Source organism: Castanea sativa, chromosome 8, assembly GCF_040712315.1.
Source record: "Castanea sativa cultivar Marrone di Chiusa Pesio chromosome 8, ASM4071231v1".
Classification (NCBI taxonomy): Eukaryota; Viridiplantae; Streptophyta; class Magnoliopsida; order Fagales; family Fagaceae; genus Castanea; species Castanea sativa.
In genome coordinates this window covers 25,295,147-25,316,244 of record NC_134020.1, presented here as the reverse complement: position 1 = coordinate 25,316,244, position 21,098 = coordinate 25,295,147, and the positions used below count along the sequence as shown (strand labels likewise).

General features: G+C 31.0%; 1 protein-coding gene across 1 annotated transcript; it reads right to left on the bottom strand.

Annotated features, from left to right (window-relative positions):
- Positions 1–3,222: 3,222 nt before the first annotated feature.
- Positions 3,223–4,058, bottom strand: LOC142607037 (zinc finger protein ZAT12-like). The gene has a single exon (XM_075778449.1). The coding sequence runs from the start codon at positions 3,839–3,841 to the stop codon at positions 3,365–3,367; it is 477 nt and encodes a 158-aa protein (XP_075634564.1). The 5' UTR covers positions 3,842–4,058; the 3' UTR covers positions 3,223–3,364.
- Between the last annotated feature and the right edge of the window lie 17,040 nt (positions 4,059–21,098).

Here is a 21,098-nt window from a genome sequence, read left to right as displayed (position 1 = left end):
AAAAAAATTTCCGAAACCACCATTGGAACAATTGAAAACAATAATCAATTGTAGTCAAGGAAATGCTACTAGGGTCATTCTCCCTATCTCGTGCCCAGAAGAGGTGTTAAAATATTTAGTAAGTTCTAGTTTTAATGTTTTATACTTTAATTACCTAAAAATGTTTGTTTATCTCATTGTCAACTGCTCACACTAACGCATGTCTTAGTTTAGCCTCCCCATAATTCGGGTCCAAATCTTCTGTTCTACTTTTCCTGCTCCACTTTATACTCCACCAATAAAAACTTGTCACGTGTTCACCTAATTAATTAAATACTACTATTAATTAATAACGGTAGCATTAATAAATCAATAATGGTAGTATTTAATTAATTAGGTGAACACGTGGCAAGTTTTTATTGATGGAGTATAGAGTGGAGCAGGAAAAGTAAGACAGAATATTTAGACTCCCATAATTCACTGTTCTTTTTATATATATGTATGGTATGTGGTGAGGTGTCATGGATGTGCATATGGTTAAGTGGTTACTTCTAACTTCTAGGAGGCTCGTTGCAATGTTGTTCTGACTCACTCACTGTGTATATGTGTGTGTATATATATAGGCTGAAGTCCTGAATGATTTTGATGAACTTTTGAACTTAATTTGCATGAATTAAAAAGATTAATTTACTTTTTCTCCCATATTTGTTGCTTCCCTAATCTTTGCAAGTGCATATATCGATAGGTGGTATAGAATATTAGCCGATCATGCTTTATTATAGCCAGCTATTGAAGAAGCCATTTTCTTATATTGATTTGACACTGACGATTTTTTTTTCTTCAGTTGTCCTACATTGAAGGCTGAAATTTTATTAACATACGCCATCTGTGATACGGAACATTTCTTCTTTCGTTTTGCCAGAACTAGAAGTGGAAGAAAAGATACTTGTCACTCAAAAATAAGTAAAAGAATAAAAGACACTCGAAGAAATCAGCCTTCACTGCAAGAATTTTTGGGCATGTTTGGTAAGGTAACTCAAATAACAGTTTTTAGTGTTTAAGTTAAAAATGTTTGACTCAAAAAACAAGCGGTTTAGTGTTTAACTCTAGAATGTTTGGTAAGGTAACTCAAGAAATTTTGGGCATGTTTAGTGTTTAACTCAAAAAATAGTTAAAAATGTTTGAGTTACCTTTATCATTTTAGGGTGTTTAAATACAAAATTTAGAAAACTCCTCTTACTAGTTTTCAATTTTCAAATAATATTGATCAATGACACTTTTGTAAATATGTAAAACTTGTAGATCTCACTAATTAAACTACTTTTGGAAAAACATACACACACATATCAAACACGCAATTTTTTTTTCACTTTTGAGAAACGTTATTAGAAATATAGTATCAAAAATATTTTTTTTTTGCATTACAAGTACTTTAAATACGTGTTTTTACAACACTTTTTAAATTACAATTTTCACATTATTTTGAACAACAATACTCAATTTGTATGCCAAGTGCCAACCATTCCAAATTTCTTACATAAAATTAAACAAATATATATCTTTCCACTAAAGGAAGTGACAAGTTACGTAGGTTTAAGTTCAGAAATCATTCTTTCTAATAAATTGAAGGTAAACTACCTAACCTTTCCAATAAATTGAGAGTAAGATTGCTTACCATGATATCTCTTACAACCTTTTATGTATGACTCCCTCTCATGTGAGATGATTTTTTTTTCTCAAAATTTTCCATTCATCCCAACTCAAAGGGGACAAAACACAAAAAATTAGTGGGCCACTCATTCAAACAAATACTTTCAAAGACTTGCAAAAATAAATCACATTATTGGAGGGCACTGGCATGGTGCCATCCTAAGTTTCTTTAAAGTATATTTGGTTGGAGTGATTTTAAGGACGATGGGAAAAAGAGAGTAGAAAATAAGAGAGAAAATGATTGGAAATGGTATTTGGTTGGAAGGGGGAGGAGAGAGAAAATTGGTGGGATCTAACTATTTTCTCTCGGCGTATACCAATATTTCATCTTTGAAAAAAATGAGGAGTAACTCCTCGGCATTTTGGATGAAATTACCCATCCATTTTGAACACATTTTTGTCTGTTTCTTCTTTGCATTTTTCACCCGGCAACTATCAATATTTTGAACATTTTTGTCTTTTCCTCTGATTTTTTTTTCTTACTTAAAAAAAAAAATGCTTGTCCATTTCTTTCAAGTCATTTTTTTTTTTCATTTTTAGAAAGCAGTTTTTTTGGTTCTTGAACTTCTTGTGTTTAAAAAAAAATAAATAAATAAAGTATTCATTTCATACAAAATTTTTTAATAAAAATATAATGGGTTACTTTTTTGTTTTATTTAATAAGAATAATAATAAATTTCTACAAATTTGATTTCTTCTCTCATTTTTTCTTTTCAACTAAATAAAAGAGTTTTTCATCTTTCTATTTTTTATCCTCCTAACTAAACAAGAGAAAACTTATTTTTTATCCACCCACTTTTCCATTTTATCTTATTTTCTATTCTCATACTTTTTCATCCTTCAACCGAACGAAACTTAATATATAAATCAAGAACTTGCAAAAAACCTAAGCAAATGAAAATTGACTAATTCTATATGGATTTTTCACTCAAACCTCAAACTAGAAAGTCTAGAGTTTATATGAGATCAGCTTGGCCTAGATATCTTCTCATGAAGGAACGAGTGGGGTTACTGGTGGTGTGATTTCGTGTCCGTAACTGGAGAACATGGGTTGGTGGGCAAAGATCACTCGCCGGAGAATCGGAGTTTCCTTAAAAGACACTTTCACCACTCACTAGTTGTCTAAAGGATTGAACGATGATATTTTTATAGGTCATCATCCGTGAGGTCAGGCTTAGCTTCAGAGCCGCAGTGATTTATTTGATAAAACTTGTAATTGGTCATCTAAAGTTTCCTAGCAACCGATAAAATTGGGAAGGTAAAAGCAGGTACTCGAACATTTTCCCTATTTAGAGAGTGTTCAAATTTTTTAGATTACTTATGAAGTAATTGAAGGACATAAATTCAGATGAAGAGGGAAATCAAAATTGCTTTAGGAATTTAAGGCATCTGAGAACGAAATATGGCTTCTGTGATTTTAATCTTCATGACTAGTAAAAAGTTTAATAAAAAACTCAACAACAGAAAAAAACTGTACAACAAAATAGCAAAAATATAGGAAAAGAAAAGAAAAAAAGTAGTAAGAGAGGAAAAAAGAAGAAGAAGAAGATCTCTAGCTCGTATTCTTTATGAACATAAATAAAAGAAATCTAAGTAGAAAACCCCCTAATGAAGTGGGAGAATACATATATACCCGAAAGTTTAATCAATTAACCAATAATCTAGCTAGCCATAATCATCCCCAACTGCACAACTTGAGATCATTTTCCAGCGGCATCAAATTCAAATCCAAGCACAAGACCCTTTTGCTGTTTGATTTCTTCATGATAGGCACGACTTGCACAAGACGATCATTATTAACCACCAACCCTTCACTCATGGCAGCCCTATGCCTCCTCATATGTCCTCCAAGTGCTTGTCCAATCGAGAATTCAAGCCCACATATGGAGCACTCGTGTGTCTTTGGCTTCACGGGTGAGCTTGGCATGTTATGAAGTAGGTCTCCAGCCATTAACCTAGGCTTCTTGTGGCTTGCTCTGTGTCCTCCCAAGGCTTGAAACGAAGGAAACTGCCGATTGCATGTCTTGCATACAAAAGCACGAGTACGTGAATTATTTTTGGTCGAATCAATTTGGCCAACTTTGGATAGTAACATCAAGCAATTGGCCATGTCTATGGTCTGAACCTCTCCAATATCTCTGACTCTCTTCATGGAATAGTTAAAGTGAAATAGTGTAGGAAATATGTATATGTGTGAAAGTGAAGCTACAAAAGTTTGAATGTTTAGCGAATAAGAAAATTGGATGGAACAAGATTAGTGAGGTTTGTACAATATATATAGGGGAATTGTTGATATGTTTCAGTGGCTCGAGTGTGACTACAGTGCTGACGCGGAGAGATCTCAGATGTGTACTGCTTTCTTGGGGGTTAAGATTGCGAAATGCTTTAATGAAAAGGAGTATATAGTATTTGTTGCAAGACAAGGTGTCCTGACCAGTAGTATTATAGTGTGTGGCGCCGCCTTAAGTAGAAAAGCTTTTGCGTGACCGCGTTTGTAGAGAGCAAAACGTGGGGGGGGTCGTCCGAGACTCTGAGAGGTGAGCGATAAGTCTTACTTACGTGTAAACACTCGGACGATTCGTTTTTACCAAAAAAAAAAAAGAAAAGAAAAATATTCTAGAAGTTTATCGCGTTCGTGGAATCGTGGTGTACAGTCCAGGGCCCAGCGCACCGCTGGCGCGTACATAGATATACGCTTTCCACCACGCGATGTCAGATATATTCTCGTGGTTTCTGCTACTTTCCATGTAATTTCAATTCTTTTTTTTTTTTTTGAGAAGAAACCATGTAATTTCAATTCTAACTTTGACATTCCTAGAAACTACTTTATTTCTCTTAGCTAAAGTACAGCCAAAAAAAATAAATAAATAATCATAAACAAAAATCTCTCTTGTTCCTGTACAATTTTAGGGGAAAAAAAAAAAAAGCTTAGTTGATAATAATAACACTTTAAAAAACAATTTTAAGCTCATAAAGCATTCCCATCAAATATGTCAAATGTTAAATATTTAGCATTTGATACAACAAACTCTAAAAAGCCACTTTCATCAAGTGTTTTAAATGATATAATATTTTGTATTGATGAATAATGCAATCTCAAATTTGAGACCGCACTGTTCACAAATTATAAAACTTATATTATTTTTTTATTCAGGTGGGACTGCTTTCTTTTAAAGAAAGAAAAAAAATTGAATGAAGTTGTCAAAAAAAAAAGAATAAAAATATTAAAGAAAAAATATTTAAATGAAATTGTAAAGAAAAAAAAAAAGAATGTTTGATATTTGGTATATTGTAAAATGATGTGTTAAAATTATAAAAGTAGTGTTTTGAAATTGTAAACACTAAAATTTTTACAATTGTTGATGAGAATGCTCTTAGTCACTCAAGCGGATATAACAATTTTCATCAGGGCCTACAGTTAATTTCTCAACCCTATAACATAATCATCAGCATGATATAATGAGACTGTTTAACTTAAGTACTTAAGAATAATCCTATAATGTCACCTAAAAAGCTCCACCTTTCCGACTCCTATATGCAAGGAACCAAGATGTGAGACATTAAAGACTTGACACACCAGTAACAGCAAAATCAAGGTTCCCCCATTGATGATCTTTTTTAATTCAAGATCTACAAGTGCCACTATGCAAATTGTGATATTAAAACCCCAACAAAGTACAAGTTATTAAATCGAGACATCAAAGATTGGAATGAGAGGAAGTAACAATTCCAGGTGACATAAACCATAATATGAATACTTTTTTTTAAGTAACAATTCCAAATAATATCACTTAGTTGTAGGTTTTTTTTTTTTTTTTTTTGAGAATGAACCACTTAGTTGTAGTTAACTAGTCTTTATGCACGCACGATGTGTGTACTCAAAAGCTCTTCTAATTTTTTTCTTAACAAATAATTTTCATATATACTAATTTGAGGTTATTGCATTATCCAATTACCAAAATTCTTAAGTGAGTGATGAGATGTAGCATGAAAAACTTTTTTCATTAACAAATGCATAAATATCATCACATTTCTAGGAAGTTTGGTAATTGGATAATGCAAAAACCCCAAATTAGTATATATGAATTTTTTTTAGGAAAAAAAATAAAAGAGTCTTTGAGCACACGCAACATGCATGCGTAGAGGCTAGTTTTAATTAAAACTTCTTGTGACATGAGAAATTAAAAAAAAAAAAGGGAGAAGAAGATAATCGTGAGATATAATATATATATATATATATATATATATATATTAAACAAATAAAAATGATAAACTTTAGAGATAAGCGGTCTATAATTTATTTTTTGAACTTGTATTTGAAAATGGAGTGCTGGGGCCTCTGTAATAATAATAAAAGTGATATAAAAACGATTGGGAAAAGGATAAGTAATTCTTTTTTAAATGAGTAGTTTTTTTTTTTTAACCTAGAAGTGTTTTATTTTGGATAAAAAGGAAAACAAAGGGCTAAATTTTAGGGGGAAAAAAGAATCAACGTGAAGGATCAACATAGAGGTGTTTCATACTTTTATTTGGGTGAAAAAGGAATAATAGTTCTCTTTTTGAATTCAAAATGATTTGTTATTTGACATTTTTGTCCTCATCTCTAAGAAAAGTCAATGTTTATTAATATGGGTCTTTTTTGAATTGCATAAAAGTTCAGTGCAATAAAGGGATTTTTTTTTGGGGAATAGTGTGATGTTATTGGCCCTATTCCTAAAACATTTTAAAGAGAAGTTATTAGATACTAGATGAGGGTATTTTTAACTATAAAAAAATCCAGTTCAAGGAGGGGAATCCTCTTATAGATAATATAGATGAATCACATAAAAGTCCAGTTCAATAAAAGAATTTTTTTTTTATAGGAATAGTGTGATGTTATTGACCCTATTCCTAAAACATTTGTAAGAGAAATTTTTAGATATTGAATTAGGGTATTGTTGACCATAAAAAAGTCCAGTTTAAGGAGGAGAATCCTCTTATAGATAGTATAGATAACTATTGTGGGGAGTAGAAGAATCCCAGTCCAGACTCTAAGCCGAATAATGGATTAGGCCACGGGAACGAATTAGGCCAAACCTGTATACATGGGGGGAGTCCCAGAAGGTAATGGGTTGTAAGAAAAGGAAGCTGAACTAACCCTTATACCCGAGAAAGGAAAGCACCACGGTAAAATGATTCTCGTGGAGAAGGTGAGGAGTTAACCTTACTTAAAGTGTGGTGCACGGATGGTCCACATGTAGCTTCTAGATGGTGCCTAGGACCTTGGGAAACTTCCTAAACACGCAAGAAGGTTTAAGATTTTTATTTCTGCATCAATTAGGGAGTTCCTACCTAACCTCTACCGCATTAAATACGTATGAGATAGCCTGAACAACAAAAATACCCCCCAAAAGACAGAGTTCAGGGATAAGAGAAGGGAGGAAACCAATAAAGCAAGGAAATGTGCCTATAAATAAGAAGGGTAGCCCATCTGAGAGGAGGAGGTTATTCAATTCCACGACGATAAGGGAATTTTTTGTAAATGAAGTATTAAAAGTCTACTTGTAATATTTTATGATCAATGAAATCAATTGTTTGAGCTTCCCATTTTGGAGTGTTTATTCCCAGCTGTTCAACTATAAGTAGATTGAGTGAGACTTTTAACTGTCACCCGTGGTGGTTCACGGGGGCTAGTTTTTGTCCGCCCACAACTATAAATTCGTATTAAAAAAAATTAATATGACTACATATTTTGAAAATATAATTATTGGACTATATAATCTTTATCTTAACATGCATGTTAAACTTCGTGGCAATAAAATTTTATTTACTATCTGATCTATTAAATTAATTTTTATGCATAATTTTAGACTATAAAAATTTGAAATTTAAACATTTGATTGATTATATAGTTATTGATATTTGACATTCTGAAAATTTTGTAAGCTTAGAGGATAATAAGAAAATGTTATCCACTAGTAGATTTGTCAAAATTCACATTCAGTAAAAAAAAAAATTGAGTGAAATTGTAATCGTTGTTTACAACCAAGTTTGTATATATACAAACTTTATCCTAGAATCCTCTTCTTTTTTTTTTTTTTTCCTTTTTTCCTTTTTTCTTTCTTTTAATACCCTAAACGGTATTCACTCACTTGCATATAAACAACACAATTTTTTTGTAAGTTAAAAGAAGAAGTGACTATTAAGCCAATTTTCCTTTAGGTATATTAGAGCATTCAGATTAGTTCGTGCAAAATTTTTTGTATATTTTACTATAAGAACTTACTTTTTTTTTTTTTTTTTTACACAACCATTTTTCAAAAACCCTCATATTAGATCATTTATTCTAAATTATATTTATTTTAATAATCATTCTTCATTCTTTGTTTATTATTATCTTCATAAAATGAGAAAGAGAGAGAGAGGGAGGAATTTAATAAGACAAAAATGTGTAAGAATTTTTTTTAAAAATGATATGCAAAGTTTCAGTAACTGTGTATATAGACACGGTATACATGGTTACTGTAGCAATTATGTAAATTTACACTTTTTTAGCTTGATTGATGTGGGTGATTTTGGAACTTGAATGTGTAAATTTGACATATATTTCTATTATACAATTATCAATACAAATGCACTTAGACGCAATGAATTTGGATTTCAAAATGGAACGTAAAAGAATGATATTAGGTTATTGTAACAATATATGCACCCAATAAATGGAAGTTGTTGAGTTACATGAATTAAAAAAAATTAAGATAAATTATACCAAAGTTTTAAAAAATAATAAATTATAGTAAATTTGAAGTTTTATGATATGGCACTCCCACCAAATATTTCAATAATTTATACTTATTTATATATTATATAAATATAACAAATAAGTCCATGTTGTCTCACAACTTCTTTAACATAATATCTCTTTTTGAAAAAAAAAAAATTCTTAACTAAATTATGAATAAAATGATACCTTCCTCTTGAGCTTGAAGTTTGTAGACAAATGTCACCTCTCTTATAAACGATTAAGAAATTTATTTATTTATTATTATTTTAATGAATGAATAAGAATCTTTTAACTTTTAAGAATAGACTATTCCATTCCATTCATTGGCACTTGAGGACATGAATTATCTGTTGCATTACCTTAAGAGATGAGTGTTATTTCTTGAAAAGTTTAAGAGATGCTATTGGATGAAACCTTATAGGAGCAATTTTTATGTTTTGGTTAGTGTCTATATAAAGTAAAGTTAAATAAATTAATAATGAATTGATGTATTAGAAAAATTAATCTTATTTTTAGGGGTTATATATATATATATATATATATATATATATATATATATATATATATATAGTTAGTTAGTTAGTTATTTATTTATCAGGCTAAAATGAAAAACTCACTATCTAAGTTTCGCCAGAATTCATTTTAGTTTTTGAACTTTGTTTTTGTTCATTTCAGTCTATTAAACTTTTAAGTTTCTTTAATTAAAGTCTCTTCGTCAATTTCCGTTAAATTTATTTTTATAAAAATTCTGGAAATAGGTTTTTCTATCATTAATTAGATTTTGTTTAATTAAAATTTTTTGAAGAAAAAAATTATAAATTTAGACAATTAACCGCAACATATAACAAAAGTTAATGAAGAAGTCTTAATTGAATAGACTTAAAACTTAGAAGATTGAAATGAAGAAAAACAAAAGTAAAAAACTGAGATAAATTTTGGTGAATATATAAGTTTTGCATTTTAGTCTATTTATTATTGACTTAATATTGTTCACGTTGATGGAGCTATTGCTGCGATTTGAAAGCGCTGGAGACTGGAGAGGGTTCTATTTTTAGCTGATAAGCGCGTGGAAGGTTAAGAGTCTCTTTTTTTTTTTTTTTTAATATAGTTAATTGAATGTTTAGTATGAAAGCAAGTAATAAGTGAGTAAGCAAATAAGATTATTTAATTAAGTAAAAAAGATACATCTAGAGGAAACGTGCCTAGCCCAGATTCAAAACAAATAGGCGTATCTTACAGACTAGTATGCATTCGTGCTTAACGCACTGAGTACTACTTCAAATAGCTATTTTCACACCCATCAGTTAATTAAGCAATAATTCTTGGGGTTCTAGATGCCTCTGTACCTGGCATATAGGGTCTGTTTGGATAGAACTTATTATTAAAAATTGAAAACTGAAAACACTGTGGCAAAATAATTTTTAAATGAGTAAAAAATACTGTTCATGCCAAAAGTTACTGTTCATTGGCCTAAAATTACTGTTCATGACCAATAAACAGTAACAACACGCGAAAAAAAAAAAAAAAAAAAAACTCTGGACGTGGACGCACGTTTGCCTATCCAAACGCCCTCGTAACAAACGTTCTTTCTGTGTCAAAAGTTTCCAAGTAGATAGATGTATACATCCAAATCGTATCAAAGAATATTCAATATTGATTAATAATGAAATGAGCTTCTTGTGTATGTTACTTTGAATGCCTGAATTCCGCTGCACTTCCGTATGGAATCGTGTGTCAAAGTGTACGGTTTATCCAATTAGAGAAACATACCGTGCTATTGGACTTTCTAAAAGGATGTTAGCTTTGAATTTTAATATGGATTTTACTCATGTGTAGCTTTATACATAATAATATATTATTTTTAAAAAAAATTTATTAAAAATTAAAAAATTTATAATTTTTGCAATTCTTCATAAAATATTTTTAAAAATAAATGACTTAATGCGTTAGAGTACACATTAATATGACCATTTTAATATATCTACTTGGTGGAGGGGTTATTTGGTTGGTTTTTCATTTTTTCTTTTAACTAGAAAGAATAAGCAGACACAAGGAAATTTCTCATGTACTTTCTGCTATAATACATGGCCAATCACTGGTCAAGATGTCACTATCATGAAAGGGAAACTTCTTATGACTTACGAGTTACTTGCTATGTTAGTTTTCTGTCAAAAGAAAACAAAGGTAAAACTAAAAAAAAGACCATTATTTATAAAATTTATTTAAATATTTTTATTTGTCTAGATTAAAAAATAAAATAGGATGATTAAATCTAAATTATCCTAAGTTAGGAGTACAATGACTATGGCACTATTTGGTTGTGTGATTCTAACACATATTTTCACATTTTAAATAACTTTACACACATTTCAACATACTTTTTCACCTACGCATATATCAAAGACATCCAAACAATATTACTCAAACTCTTCTACCAAAGAGACCCTATAACACCTAAAATATGAGTCACTAATTCCAACCTCCTCTCGTTTACTTTCATTTTGAGATCAAAATTTACTTTTATTACTTTACATGCGCATGTTCAAAGGCTTTTTTAAAATAAAAAATATAATGTATTTGAGTTGAAACCATAAACAATCATAGTTTAACGCCAAGTTTATTTTGTTGTAAAATATTTTATGGAAAACGTTTGCAGCATTTTATCATGTTTGTTTTATTATAAAATTTGGTCACTTGAAATCTTTTCCATTGATCATTAAGTTCTTTATGTTGTAAAATGCTTTACATCAAAAAACTTGGCAAAATATTTCACAAAAACACACAATGGCTTCTCCTCCCCACCCCCCTTCTCTCGGCATCTAGTGACTGGATTGTCACTTGTCAGTTTATCGCACTTGCAGTCCGCCAGTTCTGATGGTTGAGCTGTTGGTTTTGGTTGTTTGTGTTTGAAAATTTTAACATATCCCCCACCAAACATCTAGAAATATTTTCAAATAATTGAAAACATTTTTCCACGAAATAAACAAAGTGTAAGTGTAAAATACGTGTTCTAATTTTATGGAATTTGAATTTTAAATTTATCAATTTATCTTTGTAGCCTTATTTTGTGTAATTGTTAAATCATTTTCAATTAGATAATAATATTATTTCTGAAAGTATAGAAAAATGGGCACCAAATAATTTAAATACAAACCTACCTTAAAAAAAATATTTTAATGGCTTTTGAAAAAATACTTCAATTATAAAACATGAAGAAACGTAGCAATGCAAAGGAGAACTCTGCCCATCCATATCTACCGCTAGACAAATGGGGTGGCAGATAAGCAGAGTAAAAAAAAGGACGCTCGCAAGTACAGCGCGAAGTTCTGTGTTATACCCACCTTTTTTGATTACCACCTTTTTTTGGGTTAGGACTTAGGATGGTAGCTCGCCACCCTAGAAAATAATATATTTTTGCTTATGAATGAAATATACACAACCTATAAGTCAAGGATGGGAGCCCGCCGCCCTGATGTATTGCGTGGTGAGTTGGTAGGAGTTTCGGATTGAATCATATTTGCGAGTTTATGAGTTGTATTGCTCGAGGGCGTTTTGTAAAAATGTTATGCCACAACGTGGATAACCCTAACGCACTTTGGAGTGCTTTACGCCATAAGTTTCGTTGGTTCAAGTGGATCGGATCAATGATCACATGCATGAGGTCTTTTTTTGTTCATAAAAAAAAAGTTGTTGTTTGTCTATTTGTGTATTATATTATTTCTAGAATGTTATGAAGAACAATATCTTTGTAATCAGTGTATATTTATCAATCTAAGTCTTGTTTTATGCAAAAATAATGGTCATGAGCATTGTAGTTTAATTGTTTGGCATTTTTTAATATTTTTAACAAAAATATTCATGGTTCAGATCTCCTTCACTCTCTCATTGTAACTGTTGAATTTTTTTTTAATGTTCTTATAAGAAAATATTTTTGCCCTAATTCCTGAAAAGGAAAAAGAAAAAAGAAATAGATATTTATTTTTATTAAAAAAAAGTGAGGAAAGAACAGCATCTAAAATGGCAAATGGTTAATGCACAAGTGCCACATAAAATAATAGTTTTCCTCCGTAGACTGAATTTTGTGCTGGCTTATCACGACCAAAAGACTAATAATTACACTGTTTTGGACCGGTAAAGCTCTTGTGACTTTCGAGTTACTTGCATAGTTAGTTAGGCAATCATATAAACTTGGATTTGAAGTTTTTTGTTTTTGCCTTTTTGTTTAAAGGCCAAATCATATATTTTAATGTATGGATTTTATTAATGTGTGGCTTTTATTTTTAAAAAAAGATTTCTTAAAAATTGAAAAAATATTGACAATTTTTTTAATTTTTGAAAAAATTTTACCATAAATAAATAACTTAATGTATACCTTTAAAACATACATTAAAAGTCCATGTATATATAAGAATCTCTTTTCTCAACATAAAATATAGAGCCGAAAAGCATGGAAGTGATGGAACTAATACAAATCAAAACACACTTGTCTGCCGTCAACAACTGTTTGTTGGAAGTCTTCTTTTTCCCATTTGCTCTTATTTGGCGAACTTTTTTCTAAAAAAGAAAAATTTTCTGAGACCATGAGCATTACTCCTAGTTTCTTCCGTACCATGACTTTTACACAGTTTTGAACTCCCCCACAAAATACGGCCAAGACAAGAATATTAAAACTACGGATAACTTTTTACAATTCTGGATAATAATTCAAAATTTCAAATGATTCTAGAAGTCCACCTTCGATATATTTTATATGAATACATTTCAGATATATACATACACAATGACAGGAATTTTTTTTTTTTTCCAAATAATATTAAATATAAAAAAATTTAGTTAGTTGTCACATTTCAAAACAATGTTGTAAACTAGTATCTTGAATGTCTAAAACTTGAGTTTCAAGATAAAACTCGAGTTTTGAAGTCTCGATTTGTAAGTGGTGGGAGCTGACGTGGAAGAAAATCCATGTAGAACTCGAGTTTTTAAGACTCGAGTTTCACCATTTTAACTTCTTCTTCCTCCTGTTCTTCTAAGTTCTAACCCAGCATTCTTCTTCGTGCAAATCTGAAGACCAGATTGTCCAATCGCCCACCCAGCGTTCAATCGTCCAATCAGAGCTCCAGTGTTCTTGGTTCTTCCTCTGTTCTTTGTCAGATCGTTGTTCTTCGTTGTCAGATCGCTCCTTTGTTCTTCTTTATGTATGTTGTTCTACAAGATAAATCGAGTTTTAGAGACTCGGTTTTACTTTTTAGAACTCAAGTCTATAAGACTCGAGATCTGTCTGGCATCATATTTCCAACTCACCAAGTGAGAATCGAGTCTTTAATCCTCGAGTTTTAAACTGAAATTAAGTCTCTAAAACTCGATGCTAGTTTGCAATTTTCTTCCAACCGCATGTTAACTTATGATATTCTTTCTTCTCACTCTGCTAGTTTGCAAATTCCCTCCAATGACAGGATAAATCTCACCTTAATTTTATCTAGACAGAAAACTTAATCATGATTTATGAAGGCCTTGACTTATAGGTTGCATTTATGGGCTGTACTTTTTTTTGTTTTTTTTCAATAATGTAAATAGGCTATACACTATGTAAATAAGAATATTTACTACTGGGTTAATTGTATTCAGGCTACAATCATGGTAAAGACGGTTGTTTTTAGTCATGTTAAGTAAACATGGCAAAACGGGTCAAAATTTTCTGACCCGACCCGACTTTTTACCCGAAGTAAAAACGGGTTGACCTGTGACCCGACCCATTTTTTTGTGGGTCAACCCGACCTGACCCTGACCCGACCTAAATCTAAACCATTTTTTAAAACTTTTTTTTTTTTGGTAAAAAAATAATAAAATTAAGACAATATTTGTTTAATTGTTTGTTGTGAGTTTTATGGAAACAATTGAGACTTTACATAACTACATGCAAATTAATTGAAAGATGAATGGCTGTGCATTCGGTAATGAGTAAAGATTTTTAGATATCAAATAGCAAAGTACATGCCAAGATAATTTGGTTACAGTAGAGTTAGAAACATAGATTTAAAATTGTAAATATGTGTGAGAAACATTCACAAGTGTGAAAATAGTGAAGCCAAAGTGTCAAATTAGCATAAATTATAAATGCTTAGACCTATTTTTTAACAATTTATGTCCAAAATAAACGGCTTTTCAAAATAAATTATGATATTTCCTAGAGTGTGTGTTACTTAACAATGATATGATATTCATAAAAGAGACCATGTATAAATAAGTAAACAATTAAACTTTAATGTATATCTCAAATTGAAATAGAGTGTAAACCATAATTGATAATAAATTATAAAATTAATTTTCAAGATTGTAAATTTCTTATATGTCTTTATTCTTTGTCAAATGAGTTATCCAATAAGTCATTTATAATTTTGTTTTATATTTTGGGATGTTGATATTATGTAGAAATAATACCTGTGTATTTGTTTTACTTATTTTTGTGTGATTTTGTTTTAGATAGCAATGATAGGATTTGTATAATTTTAAAATTATTGAATAAGTATTAATAAGTTTAACTGAGTTTATTCTTGATAAGCACAGTGAATTCAAAGTTTACATCAAATAATTTGTTACATGACTTTTCAAATGGCAAATACATGTTTTCTTTATAAAAAAAAATTCATGTGAAAAATACGAGTCAACCTAACCCAACTCGCAACCCGATTGACTTGAACCCGTTTTTAACTCATAACCCATTTGACCTGACCCGAACCCGATCCAACCTGCCCGTTTTGCTATGTCTAATGTTAAGTAAGTAACAAAAAGATTTAATTAAATGAAACTCATTAATGTAAACCTAAAATTTGAAGAACTCATAAATAGGTCTGTAAATAAACCACGTTAATTATTCAAATTTTAGAATTGTTCATTTAAATTTATTTCAAACATGAGTTGAGATCAAGTTCATCAACAAATTATATTATATGTTCAAGTTTGTTTTATTTTCTTATCAAACAAGTTCAAGGTTGGTTGTGGGTTCCAGTAAACTCAACTGGTAAAATCTCTGATGGTTGAATAAGACATCTGAGATTTAATCATTGCCTACACCAAAAACAGATCAGTGTCTTGACCTAATGATAAAGAGCTTTCATTAGGAGTGGACGCTATAGATTGAAACCCTCTCTTAAAAAAAAAAAAAAGCTCAAGCTTGGTTTCTCAAAAAAAAAAGCTCAAGGTTCTAGTTTGTTCACTAGTTACCTTTTCTTTAGAACATTATTCACAAGTCACTTGATTAACTTGGTTCAAACACCATCTCTCCATTACCCACTATCTATTTTTTTTTTTTTTTTGCTGAGAACCTACTATCTATCTTATCTATATAAAAAAAGTTACTTTAATTATTAACTTTTTCTTTCCATATATAGTAATTAAAACGACAAATAAAATTTTTATCCATTCACAAATCTATACTAATAATTAAAGAATAAGTTATAGTTGAAATTATATTGTTTAAATTAATTAGATAAAATGATTTTCTCTTGTAAACTTATAAAAAATTCATGTACCAGCTTTGTATAGTTAAAAATTATATTTAATCTTTTAATATAAATGGACTATTTATATTATCAGTAAATTACAAATAAAGATTTAATATCTTATGAACTTGTCTACAAAGTTACACAATCCAATATCAAATCAAAATGTTTATATTTTTATACATGAATACATTCAAATATATAACACTTAAATCAAGCCTTGTATTGGTGAGCTTGTTCACAAAAACATTTTTTTTTTTTTGGAGCTTAACTCAATTGCATTAGTTGAGCTTAAATTTGGGGCTTAAGCTTGATTCCTTTTCTAAGAACATAAACAATTTTTTTCCCCGAGTTGGATCTAAACTTTGAATGTTTATAGTAAGCTTAGTTTATTTATGGTCTTACTCAGAAATACATTTTTAATGACTATACTAAAATACTCCTAAAGCCGATTGCAAGAAGGAGATGACTTCAATCCTTCATTCTTGATTTGAATGTATACATAGGATGAAAAGATAAAAAATGATGATGCCATAATCTTTAATAAGTCACTCGTCTAAGTGTCCATTTGGCATGATTAATTTTGCTAGCTGATTTTACTATTCAGCTTATCTTTGCTACTATTCATGGGCCCCACTGCACTTTTTGGTACTTTTAATGGGTTCTACTGTATATTTTAGTTAACTTTTGACTTTATCTACAGTACTTTCAGCAACAAGTTTTCAATTTCAGCAAAATAAGCGAATTTCGAACATACCCTAAATCTTGAGATATGCAAAAAAGAGAAAAGCTATTGAAGTGACCACCATGGTGTGTCCCAATGTGGGAGCCTTGGAAACTTAAGTTAGCATCTATGTATTTTTCTTTGAAGAAGTGCTGGTCCACAATATTTTCACAATACTTTCACAACAAATCTTAGGTGGTAGATTACTATGGGTTTTTAATTTGAATCTATCACTGAAATTACTTTCTTACCCACCAGTAACATCCTATAACAACCTGACACATGATTTGTTATGAAAATGTTGTGAACGTAAAGTTTCTTTTTTTCTTATGGGTTTGGCGTACCTCCAATATTTTTTTAAAATGGAAAATCTTTTTGTTTTAATGAGATTATCACATCACCCACTAACTAAATAAAATGTGGAGATTAAAACTTATTACCACTTGCCATTGTATATTTAAAACAAAAACATATATCTGGTTAAAAAAATACTGGAGGTAAATCAAACCCTTTTCTTATAGATATTAAACTTTTAGGGTTTTTTAATTATTTATTTATTTTTTTTTATCATGCCTATTTGTTGTCACCCTTTCTCAATGTATAGGAGTGGTGGTGTAAATAATTCCCTTGATTGGAGCCATTATCTTCATTATGGCCATAATGGCCCATGATGAGGGGAATAATGGCCTCCGTTATGGGTTCAATAATAATTTCCTTAATTGTGAATGAGATTTTAGGCAATAAATTACTCCTAATTGTAGGAGTTTCTTGGATTTTCTCATACCTATAAAAGAAACACATTTTTTTAAATGAAAAATAAAACTCTCACATATAGCTTTTGCTCATGATATTCAGTACTATCTTTTAGAAATTTAGAAATGTTTTATGTCGTTTTATATCAGTCAAAATTGTTAAATTATGATTCAAAAAGCAATAAAAATTCTTTTGGATAGAAGTATTCAAAGAAAATGATTAGGATTTGGGTTGTAGAAAATTAGAAATGGTTTGTAGAGTTTAAATGAGTGTGTGTGTGTGTATATATATATATATATTAATAACAATTGTATTTTTAGCTTTATTAATATGTGCATTTGAAATGACAATAACATAAGTGTTTTTCTTTTGACAAAATCCTCAGTTCTCAAATCTATAATTATATTATTAAAATTCATATAAAAAAAATTTATATTAGTAATTATATTCAAATATATGGAGTTTAAATCCTCAAATAAGTTATCATTCTATAAGTACAAGTGCTTATGAGGTGTGAAAAGTAAAGGCTGGAGTTCAAATCTCTAGGAAGGAGTTTCACACGTATATACTTAGATTAAATTAGAGAAAAATTTCTATCTTATATATATAATAAAAAATTCATCAAATAAATTAATTTCGAAATTACAATAACGTGACATACATCAGTACAAGTTGTACTGCTACTATTTACTCATGCTTTTCTAATTTTTTTATTTATCTATTAAGCTCGACCCCACTGATAGAGATGTGAAGAGAAACTAGAAAGTCCAAAAGCTTATGTGTGACGATTTAGCTAATGATGAATATTTAATCTTTATTTTATGACATCAAGCTTGCATTATAGTAATGACCGACCATCCAACAACAGAAAGGTTAGGTATCAACTTTCACCAATCAATAATCGTGGTGAAGACTATATATATTTCCTCACGAGTCAGTCGTGTGCTGCTTGTGCTAGACATGCACGCATGGCGGCTTGAAACAACAGATTTGGTGTTTACACTCTAAAGTGTTAGGAGAGTGTTTGTTGTCTGCAGAAACAGGCTTCAGTTGATATTATTTTAGTCAATTCTTCCCCATGATCTCTGTCGAACCTTAGTCTCAACCCATTTTGTTTCACATTATATATAAAGTCCTGTGTAAACCCTTGCGCACACGGCGATGCTAACAAAAATTGAATCCAATGAAGTCAAATGCGCCCCAAGTTTTATTTATAGTTTCTCTTTCTCATACGCCACATATGATCCAACCGTACATTGCAACCGTAAGCTGTGATGCTCAATCAGCTTAATTAAGGCATGCTTCTTTGTGCAAGGGAGTTGACACTTGACATGGTCTAGTTTCTTACTAAGCACTTCGTTGAACGCAGACATATAGAGATATATTAGTCAATTTAATCACACGTCTTTACATGTCCTTGCTTGGTTCTAGAATTTATATTTCTGTGGTAACATGCAAAAGTTATGAGAATTCAGACAGGATTGAAATCCCGCATTGTGCAATTGTAATAATATTCGGATTAGAATTTAGAAGTTAAAAAGTTGATATATATATATATATATATATATATATATATTTTTTTTTTTAAGAGAGAGTTTTAACTTATGACATTTGCTCTTAATGATAACTATTTATCATTAGACAAAGACATCAATTGGTTTTTGGTGTAAGTGGAGATTGAACCTTAAATCTCTTATTCAACTATCAGAGATTTTACTAATTGAGCTAATTGAAATACAAAATTGCATGAGATAAAAATATGAAAATCTTGATTGGCCCAAAAATTGAGGGTAAATTTTAAAATTCATTGTAGTGATTATTCTAATTTCTATGTTGGAACTAGATATTATATATATATATATATATATATATATATATATATATATATATATATATATATATCTTCTATACTACTAATAATAACATGATTTTCCATTTGGTTTTCAACTTTTTTGCGTATTAAAATAGCCTCACACAACTTCTTAAACTCTCTTAAATATCTCTATCATTTAGTTAAATAATATTAAATTAAAAAATACAAACTGGTTAAAAGAGTAATCTAGTTTTTCTAAGTTTTAGGTTTTTTCCTTTATTTTCTTCATTCAGCCCTCCTATCTCTATTTCTTTTTTAAACATTATTCTACGTTATCTTCTCTTTTTTTTTTTTTATTATTTAAAAACACACACACACTGTAAGTGCACAATTGCACCTGGACCCAAAGACAATCACGGGCTCAGGCCCAATGAGCCTTAAACAATAAGATTTGTAGAGTGTAGGCTTGAAACCTAAGTTAGAAATGCTGGGAGCTTGATAATAGGCTTTTATAAGCAAATACAAGTAAATAACGAACGATAATGACAAATGGATCTCCTTAGACTTGAGCCGAGGACTACTTCTTTATTATTTCTCCTTCTTCCTTCAAAATTACAAGTTCTTAATTTCTTTCTTAGTTTTCCGATCCCCCATTTCTTTGGCCTTTACCCCCTTTTTATACTTCCTTCCCTAATACTTTTTGAACAGTGACTAGAAGTTTCCACCTCACTGTTCAGGGGTCACCTCCCCATTAATGCGGCCAGGGAGGTAGGTGCAGAGCCTTTAATGCGGAGGTGGCAGCCTTTATTCTTGATATTTTCTTTAATACTGGTGTATCTAGAAGATTCAGGATGTCCCCTTTTAACCACTGGTCTCTCCAGAGTTGTGCTTTGACCTTCATAATGAAATTTTGAATTCTCTAGGGCTTTTCCGAGGAGGAACTCGTCCTCGGCTGTATCCTCGGACCTTCGGCGTATGGGACAACTCATAGAGTTTTAACCCTGGAGCAGGTCGACCCTCCATGTTACAGCCCAAAGGCCCATATGCCCACTTGAGTCATTTTACCCCCCACAATAGCCCCTCAAAACTCTATTTTTCATCATCCGAGGAGAAAAAATAGGGTTTTGATCCAACGAACACCTCCTTCACACTTTCTGCAAATAACCACACGTGTGAAAACCGTTTCGCGTTCCGGAGGGTGACACTTGGCGGTTTTATTTTCAAAAACGCGCGCATTTATTACCATAAGTTACGCCTTGTCCCCTACGTTCAACGGTGAGATGAACATCCGACGATCCTTATCATTCCATGAAAATTTGGGCGGGACAAATATAATTTTGAGGCCGCTTCTCGCACGTCGTGACGCTTCGGGAACCTGCGCCTTCATTTATTTCTCCAGAGACTAATCCCATCAAAACATCAGCAATCACCTTTTGTCAACACAACTCCGTGGAAACTCGCACAACTTCAAGTCTGTAAGTTCTTATTCCTTTTTTCTCTTAACCCTTTCTCCTCGGACCCTGTCCTCGGCTTTCCTTATAATCATTCCCCCTTTTAGAATTTAACCTTTCGTTCACATTTGATGGGAAAGTTCAAGTGTCTAGTTGATACCGCCGCTGGAATGGAAGGCTTCAGAGCCAAGTATCACATTCCCGGCGATGTAGGTTTAAAATATTGCCCGGCAGAAGCCGTGGCTGGCTCTAGAAAGGAGGGAGAGGTCATCATCCCAATGGTAGCCTTTGTAGAGGGTGGGATGACCCTCCCAATGAAGCTTGTAACTAAGGAGTACCTTCGCAACCACCGGTTGTGTCCCGATCAGTGCCTCCCAAACGTTTTTAGAGTTTTGGGTAGCGTCGA

Bases quoted from the DNA above. Each gene is read 5' to 3' on its own strand.
- LOC142607037 (XM_075778449.1), bottom strand. From the start codon at position 3,841: ATGAAGAGAGTCAGAGATATTGGAGAGGTTCAGACCATAGACATGGCC.